At 41.1% G+C, this 12,132-nt stretch overlaps 1 protein-coding gene across 5 annotated transcripts in view; it reads right to left on the bottom strand.

Moving 5' to 3' along the window:
• Positions 1-621: 621 nt before the first annotated feature.
• Spin1 (spindlin 1) overlaps positions 622-12,132 on the bottom strand; it is a 50,822-nt gene continuing 39,311 nt past the window's right edge. For all 5 annotated transcript variants that reach the window (XM_035442969.1, XM_027409917.2, XM_027409919.2 and 2 more), the window contains exons 5-6: positions 9,120-9,353; positions 622-4,233 (exon numbers count right to left, since the gene is read on the bottom strand). In XM_035442969.1, coding sequence (XP_035298860.1) covers positions 4,034-4,233; positions 9,120-9,353 — 434 coding nt within the window. In that variant the 3' untranslated portion in view covers positions 622-4,033. The remainder of the gene's footprint in view (positions 4,234-9,119; positions 9,354-12,132) is intronic.

Raw genomic sequence — 12,132 nt, 5'->3', positions numbered from 1 at the left:
CCAGACTGAATCCCAGGCTACTGGAGTCCGTCCTCCCCCCCCCCAGCTTGACAGGCCTGGCCCTCAGCCACTCAGTGAGCAGCATCAAACCCTGAGGCCATCAAGTACCAACTATTCTAACAGCAGAGGAAAGCACCAATTTCCCTGAAGGAGCCTGAAACACAATTTACATTTGTCAGAATAAGTAACACAGAGACATTTAAACAATCTATTTGAGAACACTATTAATTCTCTACTTACCATGTGGAGTAAAACTATAGAGAGAGACACAGGTAGTAAGGCATCTTGCACTACCAAGTCTCACTGACTGGTGCTGAAAGCACTATATATAGGCAGCAATCAATCAAATGATGGGTAGGTATGAAAATACCCCCCCACACACATTATTGAGTTCTATATATGATAAACACTTTAAGTTCAAAGTCACAGTTAACTAACATTTCTCATTAATACCAAATCAGAAATATAGCAGCAGACACGTGGACTGCTGAACTCTGCCTTCCTCTGCTGTCCACTGTCTTCTGTTTCTATCAAAGCTGACATTTCCATGTGTGGAAATGTCATGACTTCAGGACCCCTTTCAGAGAGAGAGTCAACACAGCAGCACACAGTTCACAGTCAGAAGTTGCACATAAAGGGTTTATTTTGAATGTTTTAAGGAAGGATAGAGTTACATCATAATTATAAAAATTACTTACAGAATTAACAGAGTTGTACTGTGTATACTTCTAAATGCAGAGAACAGGGAACTGTCTACACGTTGTATAAAATAAAATTAAAATTAAAAATGAATTCAAGCTCAAAAACTGAGGTCGTTTATCTAGTTTTAAATGTGAACACAGAGACCTCTGAACTTTACTCATTCATTCGAACTGCACCAATGATGGAGAATACGGAGAACGCAGCATCCCCAAGCAACACAGAAATTTCAGCCATGATTATTTTGTGAGTAATTTTTCCTGTGTCATCTTTGGAGGACTTTCATCTCTTCAACCATCAGCATAAGAGTTTTCAGGCACTACAATCTGTGACAATCAGAGCAGTCTTCTTTCTAATGGGTCTACAGTGTTCAGAGATTCAGGCCCAATGCACTTCGGGGTTTGGCACATAAAACAAGGAAAGAAATGAAATCTGGCTTAGAAGCAACTGTGATTTTTAGAGCGTGCACAGTCCCTTCGAACGCTGCGTGACATATACAACTGGAGTCACCGTCTGTCGGCGCTAAGACTGCTTCACCAGCGCGTCTTTACCCTACAACCACTAGAACAGCACAGTAAGCAAATGTACAGGAAACCAAAAGCAAATCCAACCAAAGAAAGAAAGAAAGAACCTAAGTCTCTTTAACATGCAATTTTACTTAGTTACATTGAACATTCTACTTAGAAGAGAGCATGCAAAAAAGGATGGTCTGCTTTAAGGTTCTTCTCTGAAGTTTACGTGGCAGCCTGACGTCACACACGCACGCACACACGATACGATACTAGAGCAGGTAAGTGAGGAAGGCCAATAAATTTTATACACAGATTCACGCCTTGTGTTGCCACAAGCCCCATGATAATTTTGGAAATTAATGTTGAACTCCTAAATGAGGAATCAACATTCAGATACCAGAACAATGCAAGCAATGCATGCAGATCTGAACTGTGAGCCCAAGGGAAGCCCAAGGTGGCAGGCTCAGGAGGAGAGTCAGTCACCATTAAGGGTGGTGGAAGCCACCAAAAGAAAAGAGTAGGGCAGGGATGGAAAAACAATAAAAATACAAACAAATAAAAACCTTCCCCTTCCCTCAGCCTTACATAAAGGCAATAAATGGAACAGTGATCAAAGTCATCACCATCATCACATTGCATTCCTCTGGACCAGGAGTTCACAGGTAACCAAAGTAACGTGGGCTGCTTGCAGAAAACCACAATGCAAGGCATCAGATAATGGCAGACATGTCTTAACAGATCAGCCCTTGGGACATTCGTTTCAAAGGGAACTTTACTTTCCAGTCACCATGCCATGTTCTACACTGTCAGTCCATGCAGAACACACTGGCCCACTTGTGCCACAGATGTCAGGATGGGCTTTACGAGTCAAGACTCAGCTCTGAGATTTACATGCAGGACGACACCTGGTCACACACACCAGAAGCACCGAAGACTAGGGTGTATCACACTGCATTGAGAAGCTGTCCCTGGGTCCCTTTGGGAAAACAATGAGCACAGAGTGATTGCAGCCAGGGACAGAACTGAGGTACTGTGTTCACACGGTGAGCAGTTGTGACCATCCAGAAGCATGAGGCAGTCAGCCTCTGTGAAGACTAAATGGGTATCCAGTAACATGCTCCTTGAACTATGGAATGATTCTTGCATCAGAAGAGCCCTGGCAAGGTAAGCAGACCTAAACTAGGCCAAAGCTCTAGTATATGCTTGACTGTATTCAAATCTGTCCAGCTATAGAAAGATTTCCAATCTCTACAAGAGACTGGTTTTACAAACCATCTTTCTCCCAGCTGACCGGCCACCAGGGTTCCTCTGAAACGAAGTGAGAGCAAGCAGATGTTTAGCTAGTCAACCAACCACATTTTCAGTTCCATTTCAGCTTCAAACAACCTTATAGGAACAAACCAGGAATGCAATGCACTCAGCGGCCAAGAGCTGCTATTCACCCACAAGCTGACTAGCACGACAGCCTTCCACAGAGACACATAATGTCCATGCAAAACCCAGGGTCACAGAGGGAATAAACCGGCATGAACAGCACACCTGGAGCTAGAACAGACACTGCCACAACACGGTCAAGGCAATTAGCCATATTTGCCCAAGATTCACTGGGGGAGAGGGGAGAGAGAGCAGGTAGGGAAGGGGAGAAGAGGCCTTCTGACCATAATCACACATTAACAATAATAGTAATAAAAATTAAAAAGCCCCAGAGAACTTAACAGAAGGCAACAATGCCATATTTTAAAGTTACATTTCTAATACCAATGCACTGTTCTTGCAGGAATTTACCACATCCACAAATCACTGATACATTGTTGCCTTTAAAATCCATGTACTAAAAACCTGATGGCTGGAAGCATACCAACGTGCTATCCAAAAACACATCCTACGTTATTCCTTGTGAACCAAGAACCTGGGCTTTATTTTAAAAAGTACTCGTGATTAAGAATAAACAACAAAAAACAACAAACAAACAAACAAAAAACCAAAACACAGAAAACAAAGCTTAGAATTGAAGGCAGCCTTTTACCCAGATTTCTCAACAGTTTACTAAAGTCTACTGTGGGTCGTTGACTGATTATGGCTAATTTATACCTGGATTCATAGCTAAAAGCCTCCAGATTGAAATGGTACTCTGAATTCTGATATTTGAAAAAACCTAAATGTCCCTGTGTGCTTCCCGTGCCCAAATTTAATTTTAAACAAAGAGCAGGCATATTATAAATATGACTGACTTGGGTCAAGCACTCCTGTTGAACTGGAGAAAACATTATCACCCTCCACCCCACTCCACAAGGAAGGGAGCGCCAGTGGTGAGTGCCTGTGTGTGTGTATAATATATACATAGGCACACAGATGCAGATCTAGACAGGTAGCTATAGATACATAATCTTTCAAAAAAGGCAGTAACAAAAATAACAAACTATGCTTGCATTGTGGCAGCAGAATAAGACAGTGTGTCAAAGTGATGGGGAAATGGTTACAACTTATCCAGATTTAAAGGACTATGATACCAGCTTAACTTTTACCACCTTGCTTGTAACCCCCAACAGACAGCCTTCTTGTAAGAGGGAGGACCCCCCTCACATAGGTGCTTTGAAGAGGGAGGACCCCCCACAGATGCTCCGAAGAGGGAGGACTCCCTTCCCAGATGCCTTGTGTTCGAATCAGTCTGCACTATTCAGAACAACACCAGCTCTGCTGGTGGAGATTGTGGGTTCGCAGGGACATCTAAGCTTTCATTAAACTGGAAAGCAATCAAGTCTTTATGTCTACAAATTATACATTTAATAGTTCCACAAATTTGGCAAAGTTTGTGATGACATCTAGGATGTTTTCACCAAATCGTAGACGTAAATATGGAAGTCATCATCAAACTTGATGAAATAGACAGAAGGTTTGGCCTCTACTTGGTGGATGACCATGCCAGTCCTTTTCGAGCCATCTTCTTTGGCATATTCCACTTGCTTGCCTACCAGGCTGTCCACAACTTCTCCTGGCTCTCTTTCTGCTGGAGGCGAATCATCTGTATTAAGAAAAAAAGAAAAAAAAAAAATCAAGTCAGTATTTAGATATACCACATTTAGCAGCAATCATAAAGACTTTAAAATATCCTGAGTTCATTATGATGTAGTCAACACTCGATTTAAAGACCACTCTGTAAATATTTCAGGCACATGGTCAATGTCCCAGCCAGTCATCTATGAGAATGCAGCACCCAAACAGCCAAAGGCAGTCCAGAAGTTAACAGCCAAGATGTACTTAAGCAAAACACCACTCACATGGTTTGCAGAACCGCATCTAGACAGATATATGACTGACTTAAAAATTATAACCCAAACTCCTTGGGATCACATTAAATTATAAATGCAATTATCTAAAATTAAGTTTAAATGGCTTTCAAGTACTTTCCTACAGGGTTTCCTGAGACCATGCTGCTCAGTTAAAATGCAGAGGCATCACTGGGGTTTACCCGAGAGTCTGAAAGCTCCTGATCCTCAGCTTCAATGCATTCCAACCTCTTCTACCCAGTTTCAGAATAAAAGAAATAAATTCTCCTTGTTTTACAAGTAAGCACTAGGTGAACTGGATCCACCCAGGCCAGGAAAACAGAAAAACAGATCCCTAAGGGTGGACAGGTATCTAGTACCACCCACCCACAAGCACCTCAGTTGCAGTTACCTCTGGGAACACATGGAATGACAACAAGCCACCACTAACCAAAACAAAACAAAAGTGGGGTGAGTGCAGAAAGCAGTCACAAGACTATTTAAAGCACACCTTAGAGGTTTAGAAAAGCAGCGAGCTTTTAGAGGAGCAGATGGGCTTTGGGCTGGCCAGATGTCTCAGGTGTACAAACAGCCTCCACGACCTCGGCGTAACTGGAAGGAGTCTACTAGCACAGCTTCCTAGTGTGGCTCATGTGACAGGTCTACATTAACGTCTTTACCTCAACTTAGCAAGCTTCTAACTGAATGAGAATCTGTGACCCACTACAGTCATCTCTGGAACAAACACACAATATCAACTGAATCTCTGCACATGTTCTTTTAAACCAGAAAGTGAAAAAAGAAGTACTTTTTCCTCAAAAATTCTCTTCCCTCAGGCAGCACTGTCCTATTACCACACGCTTGCACAGAAACTTCCGAGTTTATGAAGGAATTCCCAATGCATGATATGACAGAAAGAGGCTCTGGGAGTCTAAACTTCCATTGAGATTTACTCAGCCAGCAAAGGAACTGGTCAAACCAGTGGTGAGACTGCTTCAGAACTTACAATGCCAGCACTATTCTCATGGGAGACAAACTTCCACACAACTGACAGGAAATTAAGAAGCTTGCAAAGGCATGAAAAGACCAAGGAGTGGCTGGAAAAGTTGCAGCATTATGTGTAAAGGACTCGCACTTCTATTCTTAGCTCAACAGCACTTGCTTCCATGGACCTTTTTCTATAGTTGGGGAATGCTTTTAAAGAACACTCTTCTGAACAAGAATATTCAAACAAGTTTCTTTGTAAAAGTGAACACAAACTTTAGTTAAAAAAAAAAAAAAAAAACCAGAAAAGGTCATTCCAGGCCAGATGAGCCTATCAGTAAGTTCCTTAACTAGCTAGCTTCTTCATAGGAAGGATTTTTTTTTAAAGAAATAGAAATGACTGTCACACCACAACAGTATTTGCTAGCCACAATGTCTCAGGGCAAGGGTCCATGTGTCTGAGAAAACAGTCTTTTAGAACAGGGTTAGGCTGATGTGGAAGGTTATGCTTACAGTTCTAGCTCCAAGGAGGCCAGGGTAAGAAATGTTGAGTTTGAGGTCTTGGTTAAATAGCAAGACACTATTTCAAAACAAAACAAAAACTAATTATTAAATGAACAGGCTAATCTAAAAACCTCATTAAGGAAACAATTCCATTTGGCTGAAAAGCATCACAGAACTCCAAGTTTAAAAAAAAAAAAATCTTTACTCACAAACTGGAAGACTTGCTGCTCTTTGCCAACATGAGAGGGCAGTATACTATGCAGACAGAAAACACCACTGCTAACTCTGAATCCCAACAGACTTTTTCACGGAAATCAGCAAATATGCAATTGCAAGACAGCCAGAACAGCCCAGACAGTCCTGAGATGCACTTCTAACTTCAATTCTTACTACAAAGCAATGTAATAAAGACAGTGTGGGAGCTGAATGACAGACCTAGAAACAGGTGAACAGAAAGAACTGGGGGCCAGATACATTCACATATCCACGGCCAACTGATTTTCTACAAGGTGCCAACACCATTCAATGGAGGAAAGAATAGTCTTTTCAACAAATGGTGCTTAGTCCAAGAGGAGCTGCATGAAAAAGAATGAGCTGACCTCTTATATCCTCACTTCACACTATACCACACATTAATAATAATTTTAAAAAATCCAATTGCAAGACTTGCAATTCTTAAGACACCAAAATCACAAGTAATAAAAGAAACAGATGAAATGGCAGTGCACACCTGTAGTGCTGGCACTTCTGGGGCCAATGCAGGAACATGGAGAGTTTGAGGCCTGTTGGACTATATAGTAAACTGCAGGCCAGCCTAAACAACATAGCAAGACTCTGCGGCAACTCCCAGCACAGTGCCAAGTGAAAAGACAGCTCCCAGGAGAACATCACTAAATCTGATTTCTAACTGAAGACTAGTATCTAGAATGCTGGCTCTAAACAGTCATTTCACTAGAGATACACAAATGGCAGTAAACACACGAAAGGATCCCTGTGACACCATTAGTCACTAGGGAAACAAAGCAAACCACACAGGAAACTACTTCATCCTCACTAGAAGAACTATTCCAATGAATTCTAAAAACAAGAGAGCAGTGGTGAGAACACGAAAGCAGACCCTCCCTCACCCACTGGTGAAGGCAACGTGAAGAGGTCCAGTAGAACAATGAAACCTGCCTGGGGTGCAAGACCCAGCAATTTCACTTGAATTCAAGCTACACACCAAGGAAAAAATGAAAACACAAATACCCACAGAGAGTCTCAGATACAAATGCTTACAAAGCATCAATATCCATAGTAAATAAAATATAGTCACAATCCAAATATGAATCAACAGCGAATCAAATGAAATATGGTATAATAACATACAATAAATTATACATGAACACTATTTATAAAGAATGAATCCTAAAGCTTGTTTCAACATGAGGAAACACTGGAATCATGTGAAACAAACAAACAAACAAATAAATTAGTCACAAAAGGCCCCATAAAAATCCATTCACATGGAAGTCCACAACAGGAAATAAAATTACTGGCTGCTTAGGGCTGTGAGTAAAGGATAGGGAGATCAGAAATAAAAAAGGTGGGCATAGTGGAAGCCTGGAGATCAGGAAGGAGTTCAAGGTTATCTTCAACTCAGTAGAAAAATCAAGATGTACCTCTCAGAAATTAGGGGTGGGGTGAGAGGCGGTAGGGAGCAGTGCTCTGAAGCCAACCTCCTCAATGAGCACACACCTACCTGGAGCACACTAAAAGTCCTGGGTTGATGTAAAATACTGCAAAGTGAAACTGCTGCTTAAAGCAAAACCTGCCTGGGCATAGGGGCGCACTCCTGCTAACCCCAGGACTGTAGAGTATTATCTAGACCAATTAAGAACTCGGTTTACAAATGGCGCCCAACGTGAGACAAGAATTTCCATGTAAAAAAGAGCCACAGCTGCACATAAAACTTTAGACTCAAAAGGTAGGATAGATGATAGAATATTTTCTTTAAATTTTACCAAATGTTAACGGACTAACTACTGTAATTATAGTTCTTGCTTGGTAACTGTTTTGTTATATATAATTTTCCTACATTAAAGTTAAATCCTCCCCTTTTTATTTAGAGATGATGGGAGATGTCCTGTATGCTGTGAATATATGTTTCTCTTATTGGTTGGTGAATGAATGCTGATTGGCCAGTAGCCAGGTAGGAAGTATAGGCAGGGCTACCAGACTAGGAATGCTGGGAAGAGGAAAACAGAGAGGAGCTGCCAGGGAGATGCTATGTAGCCACCAAAGGAGCAATATGCCATAGCATTACTGGTAAGCCACAGCCTAATGGCAATACATAGTTTAATAGAAATAGGTTAATAATTAAGAGAGCTAGCCAATAAGAAGCCTGAGTCATTGGCCAAACAGCTTATAATTAATATAAGCCTCTGTATATTCACTTGGGGCTAAACGGCTGTGGGACCAGGCTGAAAAGAAACTCCATGTACACAGGAGCCTGAGGCAGGAGGATTACGTTCAAGATAGTGTGAGTTATAAAGTAAGTTGGGCCAACCTCTTCTATATGAGACTTTCTCAATGAACAAAAACTAGGTTCATAAACCAGTTCACCCACTGCCTACTGCACCACCAGTTTTACTCTGTTAGTCTAGCTGCCACTGAAAGTTCTCTCCCCAGTCCAGTTCTGCTTTGCTTTTGTGGTGCTAGAGATTCAACTCAGGGCCTCAATCCATGCTTGGCGAGCCCTTCTCTCTAGCACTGAGTTGTATCTCAAGCCCCCCATTACGTTATCTGAAACCAATATTAGTCCATTAGTCACAGATTAAATTATCACTGTAGGCGAACAACTTCAAAATAAATCAGGACAGAGTAGGTAAAACCAGACTGGCAATGAGAAAACAGCTACTAAAAATGATGGAATGGATTTACTTTATTCCCTACATGGTCACATACTTTCCACTAATAAAAGAATCCATTGTACTATTTCTAAAAGTTTAAAATAACCTTTCCAAGTGATCTAACATTTTATCACCTAAGATTCACAAGGAAAAGTTTGTTTGTATAGACAAAAACCCTAAAACACATCTGCAAACCCATTACTCAAGTACTTAAACACTAATTCCTTTCAAATCACCAAAACTAAAAGCTGTGTCAGACTTACTGGAATCGGGCATGATGCGGAGGTCGCCTTCTTTGTAATCATCTAAGAGCTGGTACATGTACAAGACAGGGTCTTTCTCATAGGTAATGTAAAACCATGTGTTCATGACAGGTGCCCGTGCCAAGACCATCCCTCTCCACTCATCTTTAGAGCCATCCTCTGTTTCAAACATGTGCTCCACTGCTTTGCCAATCATTGTGTCCGCTAAATGTGCATCGCTGATCCGAGATGTAGCTGGAATTAAAAGAGAGCAAAATACTTGAGCAAAGGGACGAGCTTCGACCATGTGATGTATCAGTAAACAGGACAGTGGCCAGGGAATCTAAGGCAAGCAACTACCAAACCAAATGCCAGGGCTGGCACACAGGTGCAGCTAAACAGGAAGAAATCTGCCCCTTATTTTCTGGACTCAGTTTCTCAGTATTACATCTAAACCACAGGTCTTAAGTGGTTTTGTTATTGCTTAGTTAGCAGTTATTTTAAGTTATAAGTTAACATCAGTCTCACAGACAAGAAAAACAGTTTCCACACACAGCACAAGGTGCTGGCCCCTTCCTTTTAACACTTGATGAAGTCCTCTGAACTCTCTATTACCCTCACATAAAAATACAAAGAAAGTAACCTTAACATATGTTTTATTATTGTTTTAAAAGAAACTGGATGTTCACGTCTCATCACTTTATTTTCGTGTTCTGGGAACAGTTATTAACTCTTATGGCTACAGTCTATTCTCCATAGCCACCAGAGTGATCATGGTGCTATCTACAGAAAACTGTCACTTAAAATGTTCCCACCTTGTCACCATCCTTCAGCCCCTCAAGTCCCTCCTCTCTTCAAAGCATGCCCCATCTACCCAGACAAACTTCCTTCCCTCTCCAGGAGACAGGTTATTTCCACAACACGGTCCCCAGAGCTCACCAGGACAACCAGGACAATGGCACATGACAACCTCATCTTGTGCTGTTCTGTTCACAGTTAACAGTCCTTGTTACCTAACGCTGTCTCATTTTATGGACTTGCTGATCTGTAAGTGTCTGGGTAGGCCTTCTCCCTGTTACTAGCACTTGGAGCAGTTTCAGGCTGCACGTGTGGTGTCATCAGAGAGCCCATTTGTATAAAAAAACGGGTGAAGACTTGCCAGCCTTTCTGTGTATTGTTTTTACTACTAGACAGGTTGAGGGTGTCGCTCCAGTCCTCACATTCTAGTAAGTATCTTTTAGAATAATCACATATCCTTTCTAGTCACTCATCCAGTTTCTCTATTAAAATCAAAAGGAAAAGAAATTCAGATTTTCTAGGCAAGTATATTGCTACTCAGTTTAATTAGGACACACAACCTGTTTGCATATGCAACAGCACAAAATCTCTCCCCTGCAGGACATTTAAAACATAAAGCAAGCATATACACATCAACAGTTTCTTCAAGCCAGCAATTGATAAAAATTTATTAAAAGTAAAAAAAAAAATTCACAATTTTGCAAACCTTAATTTCTAGTTAAAAATGTTTTTAAAAGATAGTATTTATGTGTGTGTGTGTGTGTGCATGAGTACACGTATGTTGGGATATATGCAGAGACCAGAGAAGAGTGTCACATCCCGTGGAGCTGTTGTGATCAGCATTTGTGGGATGCCTGTGCTGTTCAGTGGATGTGTGGTCTTCTTGAAGTTATCAGCAAACATTCTTAAATGCTAAAGCCATCTAGTTTAATATGTAGTTTTGGAAAACAATTTCATTCAAGCTATCGTATTTCCAGTTATGTGAGATCCAGCCTCATAGTGATGTGATATTAACAGAGAATTCTGAGTTTCCCCCAGTAATTCTAGATACTCACCTAACACTACAAAGTCTACAAATAGTAGCTCCCTAATGGTCAGTTGCAACAGTCTGAAACAATCACCATTAAACTCTTCAAACTGTTACACTACAACAATTCAACAACAACCACCACAACAAAAGTCTTCTGATTAAAAAAATGAAACTTGAAAGAACATTCTCCAAAGATGATACACAAATGGCAACAAGCATGCAGGTACACACAGCCTTGTTAACTTACATCTTGTTATCCTTACACCTACAAATGGTTACTATCGAAACAGAAATCACTAAGTAATGCTGGCAGAGTTGGAGAACTGGAGCCCCTGTGTACTGCTGCTGGGGCTATATGACCTCAACAAAATAGGGGATACTGTGTTAGTTCCATTTTAAAAGCGTGAATTAGAAGACCCTATGATCAGGCAAAACCACTTCTGGGGGAATCACCCAGAAGAACAGGAAGGTTTCAGAGAAGCCACAGACAGCTACACCCAGAGTAGCTTCCAACATGAAAGGGGTCATACATAGTTAAACAAAATGAGGTACCTATGTATATACCAGAGGGAACACACTCCTGTCACGTGTTACTTTGTGGAAGAATGCTGAGTACATGACAATAGGAGAAATAAGTTACAGAAAAACCAATTCTCTATGACTCCATTTACATAGTTATCTCCAGAGGAGACAAATTTCTAAAGACAAGAGATCAGAGGTGCAAAATGATCCAGACAATAAACCTGCATTATCTTTTGCTGTAATGTTTCACACTGCTCATTTTGCCCTCTGAGTGGAGTGTGTGTGTGTGTGTGTGTGTGTGTGTGTGTGTGTGTGTGTGTGTGTGTGTGTGTGTGTGTGTGTGTGTGTTGTGCAGACTTTTCCAATAACACTGCAGCTGTAAGTAAATAAGGGTGAAGGGAATAAGCTCTCATCTTAAGGTTAGGAGAGTAACTGCTTAGGGACCTTAAGGGTCCACAGACCCTGCCTTGGGAACCACTGGCACCATCTCATGACCTTCAGCTGGCTTTTTCTCCATCTCTAGCATTGTTATAATTAAAATTCAACATATGCACTAAAGTGGGCTACAAGACTGTCTCCTCCTACCCAGGACACAAAATGCAAGTAACTTTCTAGATTCTACTCTAATAGTGAGCACTAAAGTTAAGAGTTACATGTCTAGCCAAGTATAGTTGTTCATACCTA

This window comes from Cricetulus griseus, chromosome 3 (assembly GCF_003668045.3).
Source record: "Cricetulus griseus strain 17A/GY chromosome 3, alternate assembly CriGri-PICRH-1.0, whole genome shotgun sequence".
NCBI classification, from domain to species: domain Eukaryota; kingdom Metazoa; phylum Chordata; class Mammalia; order Rodentia; family Cricetidae; genus Cricetulus; species Cricetulus griseus.
Note: the sequence above shows the minus strand (reverse complement) of the source record. Positions and strands in the feature narration are given on the sequence as shown.